Source organism: Macaca nemestrina, chromosome 2 (assembly GCF_043159975.1).
Source record: "Macaca nemestrina isolate mMacNem1 chromosome 2, mMacNem.hap1, whole genome shotgun sequence".
NCBI classification, from domain to species: Eukaryota; Metazoa; Chordata; class Mammalia; order Primates; family Cercopithecidae; genus Macaca; species Macaca nemestrina.
The window spans coordinates 169,759,592-169,786,791 of record NC_092126.1 but is presented as its reverse complement, the minus strand read 5'-3'; the positions used below and the strand labels follow the sequence as shown (position 1 = coordinate 169,786,791).

The 27,200-nt window shown below is 38.2% G+C and overlaps 1 protein-coding gene across 3 annotated transcripts in view; it reads right to left on the bottom strand.

Moving 5' to 3' along the window:
* Positions 1 to 27,200, bottom strand: part of LOC105470377 (coiled-coil domain containing 191) — an 89,165-nt gene that overhangs the window by 30,388 nt on the left and 31,577 nt on the right. For 2 of the 3 annotated variants that reach the window (XM_071092394.1, XM_011722289.2), the window contains 6 exons: positions 24,041 to 24,231; positions 16,161 to 16,410; positions 10,793 to 11,247; positions 9,920 to 10,032; positions 7,703 to 7,785; positions 6,532 to 6,633 (listed from right to left, as the gene is read on the bottom strand). In XM_071092394.1, coding sequence (XP_070948495.1) covers positions 6,532 to 6,633; positions 7,703 to 7,785; positions 9,920 to 10,032; positions 10,793 to 11,247; positions 16,161 to 16,410; positions 24,041 to 24,231 — 1,194 coding nt within the window. Of the gene's footprint in view, positions 1 to 3,982; positions 4,058 to 6,531; positions 6,634 to 7,702; positions 7,786 to 9,919; positions 10,033 to 10,792; positions 11,248 to 16,160; positions 16,411 to 24,040; positions 24,232 to 27,200 lie in introns of all 3 variants that reach the window. The other variant, XM_011722288.3, reaches the window with a different exon arrangement.

The window sequence follows — 27,200 nt, the reverse complement described above, 5'->3', positions numbered from 1 at the left end:
TAAATGCATTTTACTAAGTGAAAAAACCAACACTGTATGAATCCACTGATGACTTCTGGAAAAGGCAAAACACATAGGAATAGAAAACAAATCTGTGTTTGCCAGGGGTTAGGGGCTGGCGGATGTCCCACTGGGTACAATGTTCACTATTTGAGTGATGGGTACACTAAAAGCCCAGACTTCAGCACTCCACAATATATCTATGTAGCAAAATTGCATTTATACCCCTTAAATATACAAAAATTTAAAAATGAGGGGTATACAGAGGAAGTTGTAACATGAAGGAACTGCTTTTTATAATACTCTGCATTTGTTAAAAGCTATAGCACTGTACATTAACAAGAGTGAACTTTAAAGTAGAAAAACAACAAAATCAACCAGAATGTCAGAGATTCCAGGATGGAATGTAGCCTGTGACAAATGAATCTGACTGTATTAAAAACAAATGACAAAACTGTACTCAAGGAGCTGGGGAAAATAGGTGCTGACCTAGGGAAAAATAGGAGCTGACCTAAGTAACTTAAAACTTATTTTAGTAGAATGATTTGTATTGCTTTGGGTATATACCCAGTAATGGGATTGCTGGGTCAAATGGTATTTCTGGTTCTAGATCCTTGAGGAACCACCACATTGTCTTCCCCAATGGTTGAACTAATTTACAATCCCACCAATAAGTGTAAAATTGTTCCTATTTCTCCACGGCCTCAGCAGCATCTATTGTTTCTTTACATTTTAATAATCACTATTCTGACTAGCATGAGATGGTATCTCATTGTGGTTTTGATTTGTATTTCTCTGTTGATCAGGATGATGAGTTTCTTTTTTTTTGTTTGTTTTTCATATGTTTTTTGGTCACATAAATGTCTTACTTTGAGAAGTGTCTGTTCATATCCTTTGCCCACTTTTTGATGGAGCTGTTTGTTTTTTTCTTGTACATTTAAGTTCCTTATAGATTCTGGATATTAGACCTTTGTCAGATGGATAGATTGCAAAAATTTTCTCCCTTTCTGTAGGTTCCTATCCCCTCTGATGATAGTGTCTTTTGCTGTGCAGAAGCTCTTTAGTTTAATTAGATCCCATTTGTCAATTTTGGCTTTTGTTGCAATTGCTTTTGGTGTCTCTGCCCATGCCTATGTCCTGAATGGTAGTGCCTAGGTTTTTCTTCTAGGGCTTTTGTGGTTTTGGGTTTTATATTTAAGTCTGTAATCCATCTTGAGTTAATTTTTGTATAAGGTGTAAGGAAGGGGTCCAGTTTCAGTTTTCTGCACATGGCTAGCCAGTTTTCCAAACATCATTTATTAAATAGGGAATCCTTTCCCCATTGCTTGTTTTTATCAGGTTTGTTGAAGATCAGATGGTTGTAGACGTGTGGTGTTACTTCTGAGGTCTCTGTTCTGTTCCATTGGTCTATATGTCTGTTTTGGTACCAGTACCATGCTGTTTTGGTTACTGTAGCCTTGTAGTATAGTTTGAAGTCAGGTAGAATGATGCCTCCAGCTAAAGACTCATGCACATGTGTATTTACTGCAGCACTATTTACAATAGCAAAGACTTGGAGCCAACACAAATACCCATCAATGATAGACTGGATAAAGAAAATGTGGTATATATACACCATGGAATGCTGTGCAGCCATAAGAATGAGATTATGTCATTTGCAGGGACATGGATGAAACTGGAAGCCATCATCCTCAGCAAACTAATACAGGAACAGAAAACCAAAAACTGCATGTTCTCACTCATAAGTGGGAGTTGAACAATGAGAACACATGGACACAGAGAGAGGAACAACACACACTGGGGCCTGTCGGGGGCTGGGGGGCAAGGGGTGGGAGAGCATTAGGACAAATACCTAATGCATGCGGGGCTTAAAACCTATATGATGGGTTGATAGGTGCAGCAAACCACCATGGCACATGTATACCTATGTAACAAACCTGCATGTTCTGTACATGTATCCCAGATTTTAACTGGAAACCATAGGGTTAAAGATAAATGGAACTGTACATAAACACTGTACTGTATTTGGTAATTTTTTTCTCATTGGGGTTTGGGTAATCAGTTCTGAAACTGCTTTACATCTATCCTGGGGTTGAACAAATAAGTAAGTGGAGGAATTGTGGGAGCCAGGTTTCATGCTGTCAGAGGGCATTTACAAATAAGCAAGAAGGGAAGCATAGGATAAACCCTCTAGTGCTGGATTAGAGCCAGAAACATCAGTATGAGCTCATATTTAGGTAGAGCTACACATACATATATGTACATATACACACACAGATGGATAGACACAGAATGATTACAGATAGGTGTGTATACATAGCATAGTATATATATATTACCTACCTCCAACTGCCAAGGTCCTATAATCAGTGACACCCCAGTAGCAATTTCACCCTCAGTACTTAGATATTGCTTTCCAAATACCATTTATAACTAAGAACCCTCAGAGACATGGCTTATTCGTGAGGGCAGGGCAATGAGAAAATAAAAGATGAATAGCATCAGAAAGTAAAGTGCCCAAAAAACACAAAATAATGGGGGTATGTCAAAGGGACAATAGGAGCCAACCTTAAAGAGCTCCCAGTGGCCAAAGCTGAAACAATTTGAGCAACAAAATAACTAACATAGTATTTTTAATAACCCAAAGTATAAAATAAATATACAGTCAGATGCTATCTAATGATGTTTGGGTAAATGAAAGACTGAATGTACCAAGGTGGCCCTATAAGGTTATAATGGAGCTGAAAAGTTTCTATTGCCCAGTGATACTGTAGCTGTTCTAATTCATAGCGCCATACATTACTCAAGCAGTTGTGGTAAAGCTAGTATAAACAAACTTACTGTGCTGCCAGTCATATAAAAGTATAGCATATATAATTATGTGAAGTACATAATACTTGAGAATGACACTATACATTTTATCATTATTTTAGATTGTACTCCTTATTAAAAAAAAAAGTTGGCTGGGCATGGTGGCTCACGCCTGTAATCCCAGCACTTTGGGAGGTCGAGGTGGGCGGATCACCTGAGGTCGGGAGTTCGAGACCAGCCTGACCCACATGGAGAAACCCCATCTCTACTAAAAATACAAAAAGTAGCCAGCGTGGTGGTGCATGACTGTAATCCCAGCTACTCGGAAGGCTGAGGAAGGAGAATCGCTTGAACCTGGGAGGCGGAGGTTGCGGTGAGTCGAGATCGCACCATTGCACTCCAGCCTGGGCAACAAGAGTGAAACTCCACCTCAAAACAAACAAACAAACAAACAAAAAACCCAAAAGTTAACTGTAAAACAGCCTTAGGCATTCCTTCAAGAGGTATTCAAGAAGAAAGCATCACTATCATAGGAGATGACAGCTCCACTGGTGTTACTGCCCCTGAAGACCTTTCAGTGGAACAAACTGTAGAGGGGGATGACTATGATACTGATGATTCTGACCCCCTGAGATTGCCCAATGGGCTCATAAACAAAATGGCCATGGTGGCAGAGATAGAGGTTATGCATGGGCTCAGCAACATAGACTTCCACTCACCGATGCTGACCTGGCTAAAGGCACTGCCGAGTACCCAATCTGCCAGCAGCAGAGACTAACAATGAGTCCCTGACATGGCACCATTCCCCAGGGTGATCAGCAAGCTACCCGGGGGCAGGTTGATTACAGTGAACTGCTTCCATTAAGGAAGGGGCAACATTTTGTACTTACTGGAACAGACTAGATATGGATTTGCTTTCCCTGCATACAATGATTCTGCTAAAACTACCATCTGTGGACTTACAGATTCACCTTATCTACCGTCATCATATTCCACACCGTTGCTTCTGACCAAAGAACTCACTTCACAGCAAAAAAGTATAGCAATGGGCCTATGCTCATGGAATTCATTGGCCCTACTATGTTCCCTACCATCCAGAACCAGGTGGATTGATCCAACATTGGAATAGCCCTTTGAAGATTTAGTTATAGCACCAGCTAGGTGGCAATACCTTGCAGGGCTCGGGAAGGTTCTTCAGAAGTCCGTACATCCTCTTAATCAGTATCCAATACATGGCATGGTTTCTCTGAGAGCCAGGATTCAAGGGCCCAGGAATCAAGAGATGGAAATGAGAATGGTACACTATTACTCTTAGTAATACCACTAGCAAAAATTTGTCTTCCTGTTCCCATGATTTTATGCTTTACTAGCCTAGAGGTCTTAGTTCCAGGGGGAAGAATGCTTTCACCAAGAGACATAATGATTCCACTTAACTGCAAGTTGACTGCTACCTGGCCACTTTGGGCTCCTTGTGCCACTGAATCAACAGGCAAAGAAGGGAGTTATGGGGCTAGCTTGGGGTGACTGATCCTGCCTGCCAAGGGGGAACTGAACTACTACTCTACATGAAGGTAAGAAAGAATACATTTGGAATACAGGAGATTTGTTAGGGTGCCTCTTAGTATTAACACTGTCCTGTAATTAGAGTAAATGGAAAACTACAACCTAATCCAAGCAGGACAATGAATGTTGCTGTGGCTTTAGGAATGAAGGTTTGGGTCACCTGTTAGGTAGAGAATCACAAGCAGCTGAGGTGCTTGCTGAAGGCAAGGGGAATATGGAGGGTTAGTGGAAGAAGGTATTTATAAATACCAGTTACAACCATGTAACCAGCTGTAGAAACAAAAACTGTAATAGTCATGAGTATTTTCTTTTTATTTTGCTATGAATACATTTGTGCATTTTCTTTTCTCTTATTCTTTTATCATGTAACTTTCTATCATAGTATTTAAGTATTGCTAACATTACATCATTTATGCTAGGTAAGTATTTAAGTTATGGGATATCATGGAGAAGAGTAAACATCAGACAAGGACTTTACCTCCTCTTCTGAGGAATGGTTTAGTATGTTTTCCGTTGTATGCTGGATAGTTGTATCATGTTAGGTGGAATTATGATCGTGCTATTGTCTTTATTTGCAGATTAACTATGGTTTACGGAGATGTGCATGGGTGCCAAGTTGACAAGGGGTGCACTTGTGATGGCTAATTTTATGTGTCAACTTGACTATACCATGGGGTGCTAGATTAAACATTATTTTTGGATGTGTCTTTAAGGATGTCTTTCGATAAGATTAGCATTTGAGTTGGTGGCCTTAGTAAAGCAGATTGCCCTCACTAATGTTAGTGGGCATCATCCAATCTGCTGAGGGCCTGAATAGAACTTTCAAAAAGGAGAAGGAAGGAAGAATTTGTCCCTTTTTCTTCCTGCCTGCCATCTGGAGCTGGGATATTGGTCTTCTCTTGCTCTTCGACTGAGATTTATACCATCAACTCCCCTGATTCTGAGCCTTCAGACTTGAACTGAAATTACACCACTGGGTTTCTTGGGTCTCCAGATGGCAGATGGCAGATCATGGGACTTCTCAGCTTCCATAATTGCGTGAGCCAATTTCTCAAAATAAGTCTCCCTCTGTCTATATGTCCTACTGGTTCTCTTTTTCTGGAGAATCCTGACTAATACAATTCTCCATTCAAATTTCTTTTTCATGAAAATGCCTCCAATTTTTCCAAATTCTTCATGAAACATATCTTGTATGACTTTCTTGATCTCCCTCTCTCTCTCTCTTTTTTTTTCTTAGAGATGGTCTTACTTTGTTGCCCAGGTTGGAGCTCAGTGGCACAATCGCAGCTCACTGCTGCCTTGAACTCCTGGGCTCAAAGATTCCTCCTGCCTTAGCCTCCCAAGTAGCTGGTGATTATAGGCAGGTGTCACTGCTCCCAGGATTAAAATTTTTTTTTTGTCAAGACAGGGTCTTGCCATATTGCCCAGGCTAGTCTCAAACTCCTGGGCTCAAGCAATCCTCCTGCCTCAGGCTCCCAAAGTGCTGGGATTACAGGTGTGAGCCACCACGTCTGGCCCCTTGATCTCTTTTGGTCTATGTAGCACATGATGGCAAATAATCTACTACAGTGTCTCTGACAGGTTTGTATTTTTGGGCCTTATCTTCCCAAGCAGAATTTAATAACCTTAGAGTAAGAGCTTTTTCTCTTATTTCTTCTGTGTGTATTATTATTTCTGTGTGTATTATCACTTCTTCTTCCATTTGTTAATTAATTTATTCACTCATTAAACACATATCTGCTGGGTGCCAATACAATGGTGAACAACACCAGACAGTTCCCTTAACTCTTATGGAGATTACAGTTTAGTTGGGGACGTAGAAATGAATAAAACAGCCATAAAACAAATGCACAATGATAAGTGTCAATAATGTTCTGAAGGGAAGATACTTGACGAGAGTCCACAAAGGGGAACCCTACCTAACTTTGAGTGGAGAGGAGGATGGGCAGGGCAGGAAAGGCTAATCCAGACAAAGTCATGTTTGAGCTGAGATCTGAAGAATGAGTAGCTTTTCACTAAATAAGATAGAGAAAAGAAGTGAAGCTTAGAGAAGAGTATTCCAGATAGAAGTTCTGGCTTAAAGAGGGTGGATAGGGCCACAGTATCACACACAGCAAGCCTCAAGATACAGGGACTGACCAAATAGACAATACTAACCATTTTCTTCAGTCTCTTCTCTTCTCGTTTTCTTTCAAGCTGTGCCTCCTTTTCTTCTGCCTCCCTTTTCTGACGTTCCTCCTCTTGGGCCTTTAACTGGGCCTGATTGAGATTAGAACCCAGAAAAATCAGAACCCTCAATTTGAACAGAAATGTGATCTTTTATGTTTAGGATAGTCAATCTACCAAAGTGCCTGTCCTATCTCTGGAATAAGTCTGCACTTGGTGATGAAAGTAGAAAACTCAATCAACATGTCATCAGTTATATAACTTAAAAGTTTCTCCAAAAGAATCCTTTTCTACTTGGGAAGGAAAGACTGACCATAAATAATATCACTAATTTTTCATTTAAAAATGATGACTTTGGCTGGGCACGGTGGCTCACGCCTGTAATCCCAGCACTCTGGGAGGCCGAGACAGGCGGATCACGAGGTCAGGAGATTGAGACCATCCTGGCTAACATGGTGAAACCCCGTCTCTACTAAAAACACACAAAAAATTAGCCGGGCGTGGTGGCGGCCGCCTGTAGTCCCAGCTACTTGGGAGGCTGAGGCAGGAGAATGGAGTGAACCCAGGGGGCGGAGCTTGCAGTGAGCCGAGGTCACGCCACTGCACTCCAGCTTGGGCGACAGAGCGAGACTCCGTCTCCAAAAAAAAAAAAAAAAGATGACTTTTTAGTTCTTACTGCCTATCTGTGAAAAACTAACTCCAAGTTAGAAACAGTTTAGGAGGAAAAAGGTTTTCTTTCATTTCACCAGAAAACCCCCAACTGATAGAACTGTTTATTTTTTCTTGGTAATTACAAAATTTACTTCGGATAGTCTAGGTCAAAACTTTGGAAGATAAGAACTAACCCCCTTCGCAAATTCATTAGGTCAGACATCTGCCTATAATACACTAATCTTGTTTATGTGTAAATCTTCTAATCTGCTGGCTCTCATCAATTTTTATAACATTTTCTTCCTGCTGTGTTAATGATGTTGATGTTTCCGTCCCCCTTATTTTCCTAAAATTGTCAAAGAATTCAGGCCAGTAGGCCAAAAAACCATTTCCAAAGTTGACGTAACTCTATTGTCTCAAGAGTTCTGAAAAAGTGAGGTTTCATTTTTTAAGAAAGACCTAGACAAATCCTTTTTTTTTTTTGACTCAGTTTGCATTTTGAATTTATTACCAATTTTTCTTCTTCTTGTTTTTTCTTCTTCTCTGCCAAGATTCGCCTACGTTCAGCCCGTTGAATTGCTCTCTCTTCCATAGCTAGAAAATAGTAACAGAGTTCTAACATTTTTTATATTGAAAAAAATATGAGGAATACTGCAAGAGAAATGCCTCCATTTCATAGTAAAATTTAGTGTTATTATCAGGGTTTTCTTATAAGTTGAAAGTTCACAATCTCAGAAAATATGTAGAGATAAATAGAACTTATATACTCTATAGGTTAAAGACTTATTATCCCATCCTCAGCAATGAGGAACAATTTATAAATTAATTGTTTTGTTTATATTTTTATTAAAAATGATTTAAAATGATTTATGATTTATAAAAAATGATTTACTGATTTATAATGTGCCTTGATGATAGACTTTTAGTATATGAAACCCAGAAACCAGAATTATAATTTGATTATATATTTGATGAATGCAGGAAACTTTAATTACACCTAACAAGTACTTTGAGAGTAGAATCATTCCTCAAATCCTATTGAATCTGCTAATTTTTCTTAAGTCACTGTACATATGTCGGTATATATAAGAACAACAACAAACAAACTAAAGTTTGGGGTCACGATGAAGATATTTCAGTCTAGTTTTAAGGCCTGGATATACAGATGGGCAGGAAATGGAATTGTACCAGGCATTTGGAGAACTGGCATATGAACGAATTTGAGTGTCAGAATCCTGTTCTTGACAGTCTATTAAATATCGATCCAAAAGAAACAAATGTGCAAGATGGTCTGATAATATGACTCTGTAATCAGTTGGGGCTTTCATAGGAAGAAGGGCATGGATGGGAGGAGTATCAAGTTCTGCTCACCTAAGCCAGCCAATAGTTACTTTCAGTTCCTTGTGCCATATTACAGAGAAAAGAATTTAAGTCCAAGTTTTAAGAATTAATAAACAAAAAACTCACCAGGCTATTTCTTACAGATATTAAGTGTCTGCTTTGCTGAAGAAGAATGGTAGTGCCACAGATGGCGAGAGTGAAATTGTCTCTCAGAAGGCAGAAATAGACTAGGGGATTAAAGTAAGAGACCCCTAAGAAGCAGAGTCTCTGGTAATATGCCCTTTGCCCATCTTTTCTAGATCTAATCATTAAAAGACTACTTGAAAGTAGACTGGGCTCCTAAAATAGCTAACTCCTTGATCAAACAATAATTTAAAAAAGAAATCACACTTAACTGGGCATTTCCTGACCAAGCTTAACGACAGGCAACGCCAGCATAAATTGCTGTCCTGGCAGATAGTTAATGCAAAGACTGCCAATTTCTTCATTAATAGGAACTGACTGCAGGCACAGTATCTTCATTTGCAATTACTTCTTGTTAAACCAGCAATCTTGTCACAGGTAAAACATCAAATTTACAAATCACAATATAATTGTCAAAGTGCCAACCACCACATGCAAACATATGTACAGTGAAGGACTAAGTATATAGTAAAAACAATTAGCAGATTCACTAGGTGGGTTCTGAAGAATGCTTCTATTCACATAGTTTAGTTTAAATAAGGGTTTCTGGCCAGGTGCAGTGGTTCATACCTATAATGCCAACACTTAGGGAGGTTGAGGTGGGAGGACTGCTTGAGGCCAGGAGTTTGAGACCAGTCTGGGTAACACAGGAAGACCCTACCTGTACCAAATAAATAAATGTTTCTATGTGCATCAAAAATGTTATCAAATGAAGATATCTGGTTTGTAGGTTTCATTACTAAAATCCTATCAATAAGTTACAACATTGTAAAATGATATAATAACTTAGCTTGGATTACTGTAAACTGATCAATATTTGAACATTAACGAAATATGATGACAGGTGACCTTTACCAGTGTTTGTCCTTGGCAGCAACTCAGAGCTTTCTCATTTGTATAATTATCCCTTTTTTTCTCACAATCCAAATCTCAAATTACAGAAAAATGACACACCTTTCAGCTATGTTTTTTCTGTGTGTGTACTGGTTGGGAATGCCAAAAACGTTGGCAAAAGGGGCAGTAAAAAAGTACTGGGGCTCTCTGGTGTACTCCACTCCTCACATGTCTACCGTTCTGAGATTTTTGATGTCAGGTTCTGTCAAGTCTCAAAACCTCAAGAGTCGTCAGAATTCAGTACCAGTGTACACATTCTACTCTAGGAGAGGAGATTACAACCACCAAGGCACCACCGAGACAGCCTTGCCTTTTAGTATGGGATGTGGTGTCATCAATTGCTTTGGCTTCCTTTTGCGTCCAGAAAGACAATTTCGGGAGTCACTTCTACTGCCTTCAGTCCCAGGGGAAGCAACAGGTGAACTAGGGGAAAAATAAAGGAAAAGAATTTAGATTACTAACCAGTTTCCTTCAAAGTCCTTTGACCTGAGAAGCTCAAAGCCTTTTACAGACCTTAATGAATCCCTATTCTCTGAGATAACTACATATCATATCCACGCCATAAATGTGTGTAATGAGATACGGAAAGGTTGCGTGATCAGCATGAGTCTACACAGTGAGTCAGGTACTCTGACTCCCATCCTAATGCTTCAAATCCATAAGTATCACCACATCTTATCCTACCATTTACCACATGCAATGAGTATGTCTCAAGCACAACTGAAACCATCTTAAATGGCTTTTCAGAAATTTGGGCTCTTATTTGAGGCTCAAAGATGTTTTGTTTTATCCCTAACAACTACAAATTTAAGCTAGGAAATAAGCCAGCCCAGGGGCTGCTCCACATGGACCTGATGTTGTCTGACTTGGCTTCTCAGCACTTAACATAGCTAGAAACCCAGAAATAGAGCAAGAAAGCATTTTTCTGTTTAACTGGCATAGTAACAGAGATCCTCAAAAGCAGCCACGACCCAAACGCTAACTGTAACCGGATCCTTACAGGCATCCTTGACTATCTATGCCTGTCATATGCTAGTCGCAACATAGGCTTCTTTGCTTTGAGAGCACAAAATCAAAGAAAAGGAAAGATCATAGAACTCAGAAGCAGGACAAAGAAGCTCAGGAGCCCCAAGTGAAAAACTCCTTAAAATGAGTCCAGAGAGTTCTGATAGAACAGACATACTTCACAAGCATCTGGCAGGTTCTTGGTTCCTCTTCTCCTCTGGACTTTGACAGCAGGTGGCTCTGTGTGTCTGTGACTGCTGAGGCATGCTCTGCTGCCCACTGAGCCTCTGCCAGCCGCTGGTTTTTCTTCAGCTCGAGAATTGTTTTCTGCTGTTCCTGAAGTTTCTTCTTTTGCTTCTCAATCAGCTGCTGCTGGAAGACATGGCGGCTGTGGAAATGACCCAAGCAAAGCGGTTCTGCTTTCTGGCTGGTGGTTCTGAGCGTCTCATTGCTGCCAGGCAGTTGAGGGGGTTCAACACCCAGGGTCTTGTGCTGCTTATTGCCAGGTGCACTCAAAGGGACATTCTGAAGGGAACCCTGCAAGTTGCCTGTTGTTCTTCCTAGGGGAGGACTGAGCATACAATCACTGCTTCCCAAGGGAGGCTTTTCCCACAAAGGGGGCACAGCAGTCACCTGAGAGAGAGAAACATGTTATAACTCAACTATTTAAAGGACTGTGCTGATGAAATTCAACATTCATGAGGTCAGTATTGTTTTGTTTAATGGCACAACTGCCATGTATTGCAGGTAAAGGTGGTCTGTGCTCCTGGCCTGGCTACCTCAGAGGCCACCACTCTTAAAACATGCATTGTTGCTCACCATGAAAACTGGGAGAGTGGCTGGCTATGGTGGCTCACACCTATAATCCCAGTGTGTTGGGAGCCCAAGGTGGCAGATCACTTGAGGTCAGGAGATTGAGACCAGCCTGGCCAACATAGTGAAACCCTGTCTCTATTAAAAACACAAAAATTAGCCGAGCATGATGGTACGCACCTGTAATCCCAGCTAGGCTTACAGGAGGCTGAGGCAGGAAAATCACTTGAACCCAGGAAGTGGAGGTTGCAATGGGCCAAAATCGTGCTGCTGCACTACAGCCTGGGCAACAGAGTGAGACTCTGTCTCAAAAAAAAAGAAAACTGGGAGAGTGGCTACAGCTGTATGAACCACTGCCATGGGCCAGGACATTCGCAATAGCAAAAATGTTCTCTTATAAATTTCTATTTTGGACAGTTCATTTGTGAATTAGGCAAGGTTACTCCAGATAAATATATATACATATATATATACACACACACACACACACATATATATATAAAACAGGAATTTAATATGCATAAATTGACTCTGAATTTTAGTGGAAATTTGAAGATGTTCTGGCAAAGGATATATTCTTTCTCAAGAACGTTTGAAAACCAAAGAATATCTTTACAAATTAATAATATATCTCTGTTCTTTCAATGCCTCTCCTGACACTAGTAAATTAATCATATGCCATAGTACAGGATATTTATTTATTTCAGCATCAAGGTCCCGTCAAAGCCTAGCTAACCGTCTCCAGTTATTCCTGAACTATCTATGGGTGGGAAATATTTGAAAGCTCAGGATTGCTGGGCAAATATCTGCATTACATAAGAAAATGTTACCTAATAATATTTTGTATTAGCATATGACTAGTTCTCAAAGCTTTATTACATAAATCCCATCTAATAAACTGAGGTACCATACTCAATTACAAGTTCTATATAGAGGGGAAGGAAACAAGAACTTTTATTCAGAAACAGTTATCTTGGCCAAAATTATGGCATGTTAAAATGTCTCTACTAGAATGGTTTGATTCCATGGTCTAAGATCTAAGTTTTTGATTCTGCCATCTGCAATGGCTTAAAGAGAAAAATGCTATGAGCTATCTAATATCAGAAGCTTCTTGTTCTAACAGGATGCCATCCTTAGGGACTCAAAAATATTTTTCATGATTATAGAAATGCTTTCCATAGACTCAACTGAAATGAAGGATGTGGTATATGGAAACTCTGACATGTTAAACACTTTTAAAAGTAACCTTTTATTTCAGAAATGTCAGTGAACACTTATTAATGAGAATACCTGCTTAAGTAATTTAGTATCAAGCAGGGTATATGTTTTAGGTTCTTTTAAACTTGGTGGTAATGACACCTTATTAACCCAGCAAGACTGTGTCAAAGCCCTCAGTAAAGCGACAGGGTTTCTTTTGGATCATGGTAACTTTTTAACATGAAAATAAAGAATATGAAGGAAAAGCTTAGTGGTACAGATTGCACTCTATAATAGAGCAGGAGTGAATGGTCTGACTTAATTAGAGAAAATCACCTATTAGCTAACTGATAATTTTGGAAAAATTCAAGGTACAGTTTATGTGTTCTTAGTACATGAGTTCCTATGATTGTATAATTAATGAGCATCTAACTAAAGATTTTATATATTCATTTGTTCATGTTTTGCTGTACACTCTGGAAAAAGATTAGTTTACTTAGTCTCTACAGGGTTTATTGTAGCCCTCTATTTTCATTTGCTCCATTTTTAACGATATTATCCTTTCTTGATAAAGTCTTTTGCTCTTGATTTCAGAGATTTGGAGGCTTTTTTTACTTGAGTCTCTCTCTCTCTCTCTCTCTCTCTATATATATATATATAAATATATTATATTATATATAATATAATTATATATAATATATTATATTATATATAATATAATAATATATATAATATATTATATAATATATAATATATTATAATATATATAATATATTATATAATATATAATATATATAATATATTATATTAATATATAATATATTATATATTATATTATTTATATATAATATTATATATATATAAATTACTCTCTCTCTATATATATATATAGAGAGAGAGAGAGAGTAATTTTTCTGTTTTGCACAGGTAAAAATACTTTCTGCTGACTTTTTTTTCTTCATTTCAGAACAGTGGCACTTTGTAAAGTAAAAGGTTCTATACAGATGTTTTTTAAGATAGAAGTCTGTCTTGGGTCTCAATGGAGAAAAAAGTATCTGCCATAAAGGTGGATACATTGCCTAGTGGAAGGGACCAAAATGTTATACATAAGTCCCAACAAGCATCTTCATGATCCTCCCTCTCTGAGAGAATAAGCTTAAATTAAAACCAGCCTGCTTGCCAGCAGTAATCAGGGTAAAAAGCAAGGCTGGGGATCCTCCAGTGCACAATTTAATGTCACATGTCTGAATTAAGTACTTAACAGCATTATGTGGAGGGTGGAGGTGAGGGGGTAGAAGATCTTCTCCACAAGGTTTTCTAAACATGACAAGTGCAATGATAAAAGAAGAAAGCTGACAGGATTGACTTTATAAACACTTAACAACTGTGTATAGTACCAAACACTATAACTAAACCAAAAGACACATAACAAAATGGAAAAAATGTTTGCAATATATAACAATAAAAGCACCAATAATCTTAAAATATAAAGAACTCTTAATAAATAAGATAAAGATATCAAATAGAAAAATGGACAAAGGGCATGAAGAGACAAGTCACTATATATCTGTATCTTTCTACATCCATAGATAGATAGATATACAGTCGTGCATTGCTGAATAATGGGGATTTGTTCTGAGAAACAGGTGATTTTGTTGTGTAAACACTGTAGAGTGTACTTATACAAACCAGGATGGTATAGTCTGCTGCACATCTATGCTATATGGTGTAGCCTATTGCCCCTAGTCTACAAACCAGGATAGGATGTTACTGTATGGAATACTGTAGGCAGCTGTAACACATGGTAAGTATTTGCATATCTAAACATAAAAAAGGTAAAGTAAAAACAGTATACAAGATAAAAAATGTACACCTGTATGGGGGCACTTACCATGAACGGTGCTTGCAGGACTGGAAGTTGCTCTGAATGAGTCAATGTGAAGGCCTAGGACATTATTATACACTAGTGCAGACTTCATAGACATTGTATACTTAGGCTACACTAAATTTATTATAATTTTTTTCTTCAGTGATGAGTTAACCCTAGCTTACTGTAACTTTCTATTTTATAAACTTTTAAATTATTAACTTTTTGACTCTTTTTATAAAGTAACAGCTTAAAACACAAACATTGCACAGCTGTACAAAACTATTTTCCTTTTTTATATACTTATTCCATAAGCTTTTTTTTCTGTTTTCAAAGTGGTTGTTTTTTAAAAAAATTTTAAAACACATTTTTGTTAAAAACTAAAATACAAACACACATATTAGCCTAGGACTACACACGGTCAAGATCATCAAGAAGTCACTAGGCAAGAGGAAATTTTCGGCTCCATGATAATCTTATGGGACCACCACTGTGTATGTGGTCAGTCATTAGCCAAAACATTGCTATGTGGTGCACAGTATATTTTCAATAGAAAAATGTTTAACCTTACTAGTAGTCAAAGAAATACAAATGTTGAAGCAATCATAAGATGAAAATAGAACATGCATTCCATTTTTAGGTATTATCCTAAGTAAAGCATTATGGATATGTGTAGATTTAGCTACTACGATGTTCACTGAAGCACTGTTCACAATGGCGGCAAACTGGAAACACCTTAAATTCCAGGAATAGAGGAGCTAAACAGATTCCAGCTTATGGTTCATTACAGAATATCATGTAGCCATTACAAAATGGTGGCACAGAATACTAGTCCTCAGACAGGGGATGTGTACCACGTCCACTTGCAGAACTTAAAAAAACAGAGCTGCCCCACACCTGAAATTCTGTTTTAGTAGATGTGATTCTGAGGTATACTCTCAGTTGAGAACTACTATTGCAGAAGTATACGTAATGACAGAAAATGCTTGTGTTATATTGTGAAAATGCAATTTTTTTTTTTAGAAAAACAGTAAGTATTAGTATTAAGAAGAAAAAAACATGGCCTTCCTTTTCCTGAATTTTGGCAGACTAGAGTTTCTCAGTGGCCTGACTAAAGAACATTTAAAAGCTAAATAAAATATTAAGAGATAAATTTGCATATGCGTAAAGACTAGATGGCTATACTTTAACATGTTATTAGTGATTATCTATAGATAATAGAATTATAGGATGTTTTGCTGTGATTTTCTATCAAATTGCTACAATTACTACATATGACTTTGCTTATTAGAAAAAGAAAAATTTCAAATTTCCCCTCTTCTAAGTCACAAACTCATTTGGAGAGGAAATGTCTGATGATCAAAAAGAGGAGTTCAAGAGTTATAGACAGTCCGTTATCTGTCTGTTCCTAAAGGAATATTTCACTTAGTTGTTTTAAATGCCCTCTCGATATTACATCCCTACTAACTTCCAACGATGCCAAAGTTTACATATGATTATAAAAAGGAGATTCAATTCAAGGAAATAAACACTGCCTGAAAGGTAGTGCATTGAGGCAGCTCTAATCTTTTGATAGCCTAGACAAGGCAATCTGACGACGACTGACATACCAGCTATAAAAGCACAAACCTCAAATGCAAGTGTTGACTAAGCAGGAAAAACAATGTACCTGTCCATTTCTTACTGGTGGACCCACCACGGCTGTTGCCTCCTCGGGGAGACTGATGCCTGATGACTCACTGGCACTGAGTTTCCCCAGTGATGCTGCCTTCAGCAGTGCATCCATCTTCTTCCTATTTTCCTCTTTTGTGAGAGCCAGCTCTCTCTTCAGGAGCTCGGCGCCACACCAGTGCTGCCATTCTGTAAAGCAGTGTCGGAGAACTTGTTTCCGGTTATGCTCAGCGGCCAGTTGTTGTTTTCTAAGCAACAAAGCACTTCCATTAAAATAAAGAAGCCATTTACAGTTTGTTAATTGATAATATAAACGAAACATAAGTCCAAAAGGGTTCTAGAAATGTTCCATCTTAGCTCTCGCTTAACATTTTGTATTAAGCTAAATGAAATTGCTTTATAAATTCCCCAGTGCAAAGGATCTCCTCATAGAAGGTGTCAGCACTTCAACAGATTACCTTCAAGAAGAAAGAGGAACTGTTCTGTTCTCTCATGTCACAAAGGCATATTAATTTTTTTTGATTACCATAGTTTCTGAAAGCTTTTGGAGGGGAAAGAGCAAAAAGAAGGGGTACATAAGTAATGACTTTTAAAAGATGAATGCATGAGGGAGAGAGAGGTTCAGCTATGCATGAAAATTTTAAAAAGACAGGTTTGGGAGAAAGAGAAAGGAACAAAATTGTAACACTTAACAAGTTAAATTGTTAATAATTTAAGTATAAGGCTTACAAAATCAAAGTAAAACTCTGAGGGTTGATCTTGTGAAAGAAGAACTGGCCAGGGAAAGGACTGCTAAAGAGAAGGACTCATTTACCAAACCCTTGAACTGAATATCTATGTCTGCCCCAAGAAGGTACTTGCTAAGCACTAGATGTGTGAAGGGCAAAGGCAAGGCCCCTGGTCTCATGGAACTCATTTATTTTCTACACCTTCCTAAGAAAGAGCTCACTTTGATTCCTGGAAACTTTACAAATATTAGGGAACATGACTAAGGGGAGGTTGGGATGTGGTATTACAGCCAGCCACATTTTCTTCCCAATGGGAATCTCCATTAGGAGATTTGGTGGCAGTCAGTTGAGAATTCAAGCATAGAGGCCTCTGAGATCTATCTATAAGTGAATGGTTATTATCCTGAAGAACTGAGCTGTGAGTGTGGAACTTATTATGTGGTATCAGGAATCAGCTTTGAGGTTCAAAACATAATACTGTTTAGACACACACTGGATTGTATCTTGGAAAGGTGACTCATATAAGTTCTCCATCATACCATTTGCATATCCATTTCTGTTAAACATACATAATGCTTAACTCTCCTCATGGACTCTTCGGGGTCATATCAAGCAAATCATAAAGTTCTTAACTCAGTGAGTCAGGAGACCATTTCTACAGTTCTTAAATGTTTATATGACCTTTAAACCTTTTCTGACTACAACCTACAGTAAGAAAAAATGTCACATTGTGACTCAATATACAAGTTTATGTGTGTGTGTGTATAAAAGTTTCACCAAATAATATTTACCCTTACCACAAGAGATATACTCTGATATTTCTAATCTATTCTATATTTCTTTTAAAAATAAGCAACCTTGCTAACAGCATATTTCATTATATTTAATTGTTTCCTTCCAATGCATTGATAGGTACCCAATAAATACTTAAAGATTGACTTACTGATGGTTTTTGTAATAAAAGTATAATATAGGTGGTAATAAACATTTATGTGTGTTTTATGTAAATAAATATCTAAGACTGAATAATCTTGAAATAAAAATTTTAGAAGGAATAACAATAATAAATCAGATAGCAACACAGGTAAGAACAAAGCTCCAAAAATCAGTGTATAAATAGTGAACAAAAAAACTCTGTAACACTTTATTCAAGTGAGTAAAAATCATAAATTTCTATAGGATAGAAGATGTACATTGCTGTGTCTGATTAATGTGAAATTCAATTTCCATCAATCTGCTCTGGAAGGAGGAGTGTGAAATTTACCTGATATATTAATTTCCTGTTTTTACAGCACAAACAGCCAAAAGCAGCACTGGTGTTTTGACTGTCAAGGAGATTATTTGGACACTATGAAAAGGCAAAGAGGAAAACACTTCTGTAAATATAACAAGACTAAAAAAGTAAGAAAACGAGTGGGCTTAAAGCCCACTCTATAATGGTTGTGTGGGGATATGAAAACGAAGTTGGCCAGGTGCAGTGGCTGATGCCTGTAATCGCAGGAATCTGGGAGGCCAAGGTGAGTGATCACTTGAGCCCAGGAGTTTGAGACTTGGGCCACATAGTGAAACTTCATATCTACAGAAAATACAAAAATTAGCTGGGCGTGGTGGTGAGTGCCTGTAGTCCCAGCTACTTGGGAGGCTGAAGCGGGAGGATCACCTGAGCCTGGGAAGTGGAAGTTGCAGTGAGCTGAGATTGTGCCACTGTACTCCAGCCTGAGCGACAGAGTGAGACCCTGTGTCAAAAAAAAAAAAAGTCAAAAAGAAAAAACAGAAAATGTAGTTATGATATCTGTATTTGTGGTTTGAGGCAGAAAGGCAGAAGCACAGAAGCCAGAGATTCAGGGACAAGGATAGTTCCACTCCTGTTCTCTTGCAGCTCACTTCAGCAGAGTGACAATGCTGCATACAAGCCAATTTCTATACTTTTTAAAAGATGACACTAAAAACATATTTCTAAAAGCAAAAAATCACTTAAATTTCTTACACCTTAGTCAGATGCAACTTACTTTGGTATGCTCACCTAAAGAAATGGTTTCAGACATAGGTGCCAGATAATCATAAATGGAAGGGCAGAGTTCCCTTATGAAAAACAGCCTATCACAATTTCCTTGCAATCTGAAATCAGGGAATTTCTAGCCAGAGTATATAAATTGACCATCACAATGATATATAACTGCATGCAGAGAAAGGCAGTCTCTGCTCATCTAAGAATATGAAATACAAAAGGTTTGAGTAGGAATTTAAGTATGAACCTTGCTGCCCAGGATGAACACTCAATGATACCAAGTGACTGGCGCATGTTTGGAACTTACAAGTCAGGAGAAGAATGCTGACTAGATATGGGACACTGGGCCAGAAACTGAGTTTCTATGCCCCAGATTCATCCTCAAAAACAGTGTCAGTAAGCCCTATTATGCTGTCTATCCCACAAGAGTTTTTTTTCTGAGAATCTAATTCAATTTAAAACAACCCTGAAAATATAGAACACAATTCACATGTAAGGTAATACCCACTATCTTAGGACAAGACTACTAGATATCTGAAAAGTGTCTTGAATGTTTTAAAAGCAAATGAAAAATGACACATAATCACAAGCTGGTGATCTGATTGAGTGCTGTAATCTGATGCAGAACATAAAAAAGCAGTGACATGAACAGTTACGTTTGGGATGAGCAGGTTCAGCAGGAGTAGGAATGAATAAGCTCATGCATTCAATAATGTGCCAGGTGCCCCCAGGGACAAAATGGAAGATAAAAACTTCGTTTTAAAAAGTTTTAAAGTTTTAAACTCTGTTTTAAAAAGTTTTAAAGTGAGCCAGGCCATGAAAGCTTTGTCCTCTGCCCGTGTGATAGAGAGATCAGGAGCTCTACCAGGTGAAGATACCATGCGGCTTCTGGCTGCTCACCTGCATACTCACGTGAGCAGAAGGAAGGACAATTGAACATGATTAACAGGCACACTCCGTAAATGATTTCCAAAAGAACATTGAAATCCAGAATACTGGAAATGAGAATATCTGATGGCCTGTTTTCAATTCAGCCTCACTTCTCCTCCCCGCCTCCAGGTGAGCCTGGTGGGTTCACCCTGACCTGTTCCTACACAAGCCTGCCTACGTACTAGTTTATTAGTTCTTCTCCAAACTAAAAAAATGCCCTTTTCTAGTGAGCCACATTCTGCCTCTTTCAGAAGGTGGGGCTCATGAATTTCTATTTCTAGAAAGCTCCTCAGGGGATTATAATGAAGGATAGCCAAGTGTATGTCACTCCTAAGTATTTATCTTATGGTGTCTTCTGTTGCAATTGTGTTAAATATTTGGGTACAATTTTAACTTCCCCATTTAGATAAAAAAAACTAGAAGGCAATAATGTTAAATACTTTTGTTCCCCCATCCTATCCCCAGGACTTAGGAGAGGATCTAGCATATAGTAAGCATCAGTAAAGCTGGTTGACTGAACTAATTTATCCCAATCAAACAGTATGAACGAATGAACGAACAAACAAATGAGATGGTTTGAAGAACGCCAAAGGGCCAGTTTTTCTCACTGGGCTGCCACAGTACCCTCAAATCTCTGTCACTCCCACTTTGGGCACTGTTTCCAGACAGTGCCTGTTAAAATTAAAAAAAAAAAAATATGTCCCGGGAGGGATAACATATCAAGTGAGAATTACAGTAACAAAGAACAAAAGGCTTGAGGGACAAAGGGAAGAGATAAAAGCATGTTCCAGGAAAGGCCCAGGGCACTGGTGCAGGAGAGGGCAGGATTAAAGACTGTGGAAGTTAATACAGAGAAGGGCAGAGATGCGCCCCAGGAAAGAATTGAGAAATCTGGGAAGCGGGGCTCAGGAAGGGCTGGCAGAAGATTTTTTTAAATTTTTATTTTAATTTTTCCATAGTTATTGGGATACATACTTACATGAGTAAGTTTTTTGGTAGTGATTTGTGAGATTTTGGTGCAGATGTTGAAAACAAACCCTGTTTCTTCCCAGTTTTGTCTGGGGCTAGCTGTAAATGCAGACAGAAAGTGGGAGAGGAGGAATGGAAGATCTGGAACCAACTTTCAAAAGTGAACATGCTAAGGAAATTGAATATACAGTATAAATTTCAATACCACCATCTCAAGGGTCTAATTTAGTGTGTGTACTAGAATTTTCTTGTATTAGTAAGTGAATCCTCAGGGTTTGGAAAATTTGTTCATGTTGAAGCTGCATCACAATATTGTAAGGAAATTTTATAACATCATTACCACAACTTATTTTAAAATAATAAAGATGAACAAAAATAGAGTAACCACAATTCCCATTAGGAAAAGCAAGACACATTTTTAGAAGAAAAAAGTGGATGAATCCTTGGATTGCAAGTGAGACCCAGCACACGCTCCAAAAGGAAAGATGGTTGCTAAATTACAAATACGAAAAAGAGAGGGATTTGTGGTTGCTTCAGAGAGAAAGTGGGAAGAACAGAAAGAAAAGGGGGGAAAGAAAAAAGCCCACAAGTCTAGGCCCATCGTGGCAGACAGGCCAGTGAGCAGAAATCTAGGTGGCAAACACACACGTCAGTGAGGGAACTAGAGGATGAGGACACAACTGACATTTAAATAATGAACATAATGAGTAATTTCAATGTCCAGGTGAGTGAACCACAGAATCACCTGTGTTTGGTCAATCTGGTCAGAGCTAAGTTTCTACAATGAGTAACCATGATAATAAATGCTCTCTCTTATCCCTGAGCTGTCTATTTAGAAAGAATGCTTCAAAACCCTATCAAATTAAATTGCAGGAGAGGAAGCAATTGAGTTCTTCATTTGTTCCCTGATATGCTTATTATTCAACAGGTATGGATTTAGTGTCCATTGAGGCTGCTCTTTGCTCTGTGACCTTGAGTCACTTACTGTCTCTGGGCCTTACTTTTATCATCTGTAAAATGAGGGGCTGGATCAGATGATCCTTGAGGTGCCTTCCTGCTCTGGGATGTTTTTTGCTTCACAGTAAAAAATTATTATAAGTTAAATATTTTCTAACTCTGTCAGTTAAAAAATGTTTAGTATCCATTCTAAACATTTAAAAATAGTCACTTGAAAATAATTCACAGACACAAGACAAAAAGTTCTGAGAAGATCTTTTTTAAAAAATTGGCACATTATGCTATTATGAAATCCCTATTTAGTGCTTTTATATTTAAACAGTTTAATTGGAATGGAATCTTAAATTTTCCAGATTTTCCTTATACAAGTTTCTTCCAGCATGTAAATCTTATAGGCCACTTTTAACTTCAACATCCAAGTGTCCACTCATTTTATGCCTGCATTCACACTGCATCCACATTACAACCCCAGTTTCCCTTCTTTATCCAACAAATCCTGCCAGCTGTTCCTTTCTGAGTGAGCTATCATCCTAATTCCTTGTATCAATCACCAGGTCCTCAGATTTAAGAAACAAACTATGGGAGAGTTTTCTGTGTTGGCCTCTTTTTTTTTCACCAAAGATTTCTCCCAGCATATCATAGGAAAGGGAAATTGACTAGGTCACCCTCCTGCTTAAAAAACCTTCAAGGATTCGCCTTTTTTTTTTTTTTTTTTTTTAACCAAAGACTACCTTAACTCCATGTCCTGGCATTCGAGGCCATTCAGAAGTTGATGTACTTGATGACCACATGCTTGATAATCTCCAGCCAATCCAGATGGCTATGCTTCATGCCATCATCCCAGTCTCCCTGTCTCTACCTAGGAACATCCTATTGACCATGAAGAGCTCAGATCAAGACCCATCTTCTTGATAAAGCCTTTCCTGGCACTCTAGGAATCTCCTTAGCCACAGCTACACATTCTTGTCATGTTCTCAGCAGCAGATGGAGATGTATTATTCAGTTAACAATACTCCTCAATACCTGTACAGTCTCTAGATCTTGTTTTGCCCATTCATCTGTGAGTTCTTTGAGGACAAGGGGCCATGCACCAGTCTCCAGGCCTGATGCTATCACAGGATTACTCAACTTTAAGGGGCACCATGCCCTTCTATGTAAAAATACTTGCATTTATCATTTATGTGATTTTTCATCCTGAATGAATGACAGCACTGCCAGTAGAGAAGTGATTACATATAAAAACATGGATTTCTCCCCAACTCCTAAGTAAACAAATAGTTCCTTCACATGGACACAGAGAGGGGAACAGCACACACCAGGGCCTGTTGAGGGGTGGAGGATGAGGGGAGGAAACTTAGAGGATGGGTCAACAGGTACAGCAAACCACCATGGTACACATATACCTATGTAACAAACCTGCACATTCTGCACATCATTTATCACTTTTTTAAAGAAGAAATAAAGAAAAACAAACAAACAAAAAACCAAATGGTTCCTTTTACATCTGTGATTTTGATTCAAGAATGCAAACTTGAACTTGTAAATAATAAGAAGAAAAGTATTTGATTTTAAGATGATGGAATAAAGAAAGCCTCATTTAAAGACAGAATTCTGTGTCATTCACAAGCATAAGAAGGAGCTGTTATAAAGGTGTCAAAAAACCTCTAAATAAGGTGTGGAACAAAAGATGGTAGAGCAGGAAGACGCATTCTTGGCAGGTTGGCCCTCCCAGATGGATGCTCTCTGTGTCCTTAATTAACATTTTATGTGTATACAGTGATTTCTATGAATGAGAATTATTGGCATATAAGCCAAACACCCTCTTTTGAATTCTAAGATGGTCCAGGATACAATGCTACTACACCAGAACGCAAGGGAAAATCCTAATACTTGCTTCCCTTAAAGAAAGAAGATCATGTACAATGTATATTTTAGTTTAGTTTAGTTTAGTTTAGTTTATTGGAGACAGGGTCTCACTACGTTCCCCAGGCTGGTCTTGAACTCCTAGGCTCAAGTGATCCTCCTGCCTTAGCCTTCTGAGTAGCTGGGATTACAGGCACACTCCACTGCTCCTGGCTAGCATATTTAAATAATTTTGTTTACTTATAATTTTCAGTTAAAATTTTCTAGTTTGAGATGTAACAGAAAAAAACTGTGATTTCTGTATTTTATAAGTGGATAAGATTACTCTAGTCAGCATGTGTAAAGTTTATTTGTGGATTCTTCAGGAGGAAAATATCCTAGATAAACATACTAGAAGGATTTTCACAATACAAATAATGATACCTGTTTTCTTCCCTAAGATCATTTTCCAAGGCTTGAGTCTCCCGCTGCAACTTCTGGGATCTTGTGTAGTCTCTCCAGGCCCGCAGGACCTTCAGCTGAATCTTCCAGTCAGACAGGGTCCCAGCTTTCCCCAGCTTAATCCTATGATCAAGAATCAGCTTGTGCCAGGCAGAGAAATACCGTTTTTGACACTGCAGTGGAAACATTAGGAAAATCACCATCCATTAGCACTAGTGTTTCTAATATCTAACACTGACAGCCCTTTCCTCAGATTTTCCCCTCACACTTATTAAAAACAAATATAGGAACTGTTGTCTTAATGGAAGGGAAGAGACAAAACACAATTCCTTTATGCTAATAATGACAAGGAATATTCAATCATGCAAATGAGGCATTCTCAGCTCTCACAACTTAAACTAAAATACTTCATTCTCATTGTAAGCCACCAGTCCCATGGGGAGCTGGAATAAGTCACATCTATGACATGAACCAAGGGGTTTGTTTGAGAAGCTTGAAAACCTGTCTCCAACATGACTCCCCCGCCAAGGTGTCTTGGAGCTCAAAATACCAACCATTTAATTCATTACCATTTATAACACCATTACCGTTTATAACTACCGTGTAGTGCCCTACACAAGTGAACGTGAGAGATTCCATGAAGATGGGATGGAGTCTCTGGTCCCTGAGAATAAGACAGCTAAAAACAACAAAATCAGCTGGGCTACTACCACTGACCACTTTGGGGCTCTGGTGAGTCTAGAGAGACTAGATGTTCAGGTTGCCTATAATCTTCCGCTACATGCATTTGACAGCAAATTAGACAAGGTCTACTGACCCTAAGGATGTCCCAAAGCAGTACTTTACTCACGATCCTAGTCTAAGAAAATCACTGAGACCTAGTCCTTGCCTGTATCTTCTCTCTTTTCAGCAAACTTTACATTCCTTCTAGATCAAATTACTTTCAGCTTTTGGCCTTGACATCAACCATGCCATTTCATAGTTTCCTATCTATGTTCGCATTGGGTTGGTGCAAAAGTAGTTGTGGTTTTTATCATTGCTTTTCATAGCCAAAAACTGCAATAACTTTTGCACCAACCTAATACTAATTTATCTGTCCCTCTTTTCTGCCTTCTTTCTGCCTAACTACTTCGGTAGTCACCTCTCTCAGGAAGCCCTCCTATTACCAGTCCCTCTACCTAAATGTAACTGCCCATCCACTGTCTTCCTAAAGCAATCTATGCTTTCTTCAGCCAAAACACCCAACACACTATATCATAATTACCAGTTTACCTTTTTCCCCTAGACTGTGAGCCTCCTGAGAGAAGGGAATAGGTCTCATAAAAGGGAATGGTAAATCTGACTGTGGCATTGAGTGTGGGGAGCATCAAAACAAAAACTAACCTCATAGAAAGTGACTTCGTGGGAAATATGGAGGATGCCTGATGACCAGTTTCAAGGATGTGCCAGATTTATCAGGCAAATATTTACTGCTTCTTTCTCTATAAAAATACTTAACTTTCTTAATTTGAGCATTTACTAAGCAACCATCACTGTGTTTCAATTTGGGGACTCTGCACAAAATTGTTTGACATGACCTCTACTTTTGAGAAGTTATAGGGAAAGAGGATGTATCAATGAAAAGACCAATAACATAAGAAAGCATCTACTAGAATTCTTAGAAATTGTCCATTTGGCCAGAAATGTTTTCCAAACAGGGTATTAGTTTATATTCTTGTTCTGACAAACTAAACAATATTCTTCATTATAATTTCTCATTAGGAGAAACCATGGTAAACTTTAAAAAGCCCTTTCCCTATGTCAAATGAGGCACGTGTTCTAGACCTTCACCTCAGATCTCTTGGAGGGGATGAAAGAGGGGAAGGGAGAGAGGAAGGAAAGGGTATTTGCTGAATACTGGACACTCTTTCAGTTGTAACAGGGAGAAAAGATATAGCTGCCAGGTTGAGGGGTATGCCTTTTGCATCATTTGTTTACCTCTTCCACAAAACACAGCATGAAAAAAAATGGTGTTAACTTGTGTGCCATGGTCTAAAGAAAATGTTCTGTGTCTGTTTACCACGTCCCTTTAAGAAGTCCTCTTGAATGACTTGGTAAAATATTCTATGTGTAGCTATCTCTAATTTTAACTTCAGGATTATTTCAAATGATGAAAAATAGTACAAACATAATCCATCTTGATAATAATAACACTATTAATAGTGTCTTTTGATTTTGACATTCCTTTTCTTTGTAAAGTTCAAAGCATCTTACATGTAATATATTTATTAATTTGCAAGCCATCATTATAAAACAAAGATTATAAATATTATTATGATTTACTTCACCAAGCTAAAACTTCAAGTAGAGAAAGGTTTAATGACTAAAATCACAAGTAAAGAGTTAGTGGTACACCTAAGGCTGAAACTGAAACATTCCAGCATCCTGATGACTCTAATCTATTAGGCAAAAACATCTCTCCTGAAAAAGAAGGGCACATTTTTGGCGCTTTCATAGTGAAAGAAAACTCTATACATAACTTACCATGGTAGAAAAGCATTGGTTAGGGACATATCTGAATGTAGGAGGGGAAATTTTGAGTTTATAAATTCTATAGTCAATATGTTTATTTAAAAATACTTATGTTGAGACTTTGAGACCAAAATGATCAGTTTTAAAGGTCTATAATTCAGGTTCACCACAGAGAAGCTAACACAAGAGCAAAGTGACAGACCTGTATAGCAACTACTTCCTTGAAATTGACTTGGTATTGGTTTTTTCCCTGCCTGCTCAAAAAAAGCAATCCCATTAAAATTTAAATTAAAAAAATAAAGTGTGAATCAAGAATAGCTGCTTAGTTATTCTTGATTCATAGCAAACATTATCCAGGTATACAGGAGTCCCATAAATGTGTTTGAAGAAAATATTTGGGAAAGGAATATACTCAGTTCCATCTTCTCTGGAAGAAGATGCTAGTTCTGTTTTTATTTAGAAGGGTGGCACACTTCCACAGTCCTGAACTATTTATTCTTTCTATTCCTCCCTACCCCCAGCTTACTTCCTGATGTTCCCAGACCTGCTTCTCCTCGTTAGTTTTCTATACTTTGGAACTACCATAGTGCTCTATCCCTTTGCTTTTTAAAACAAGACGTATGACTTAAAA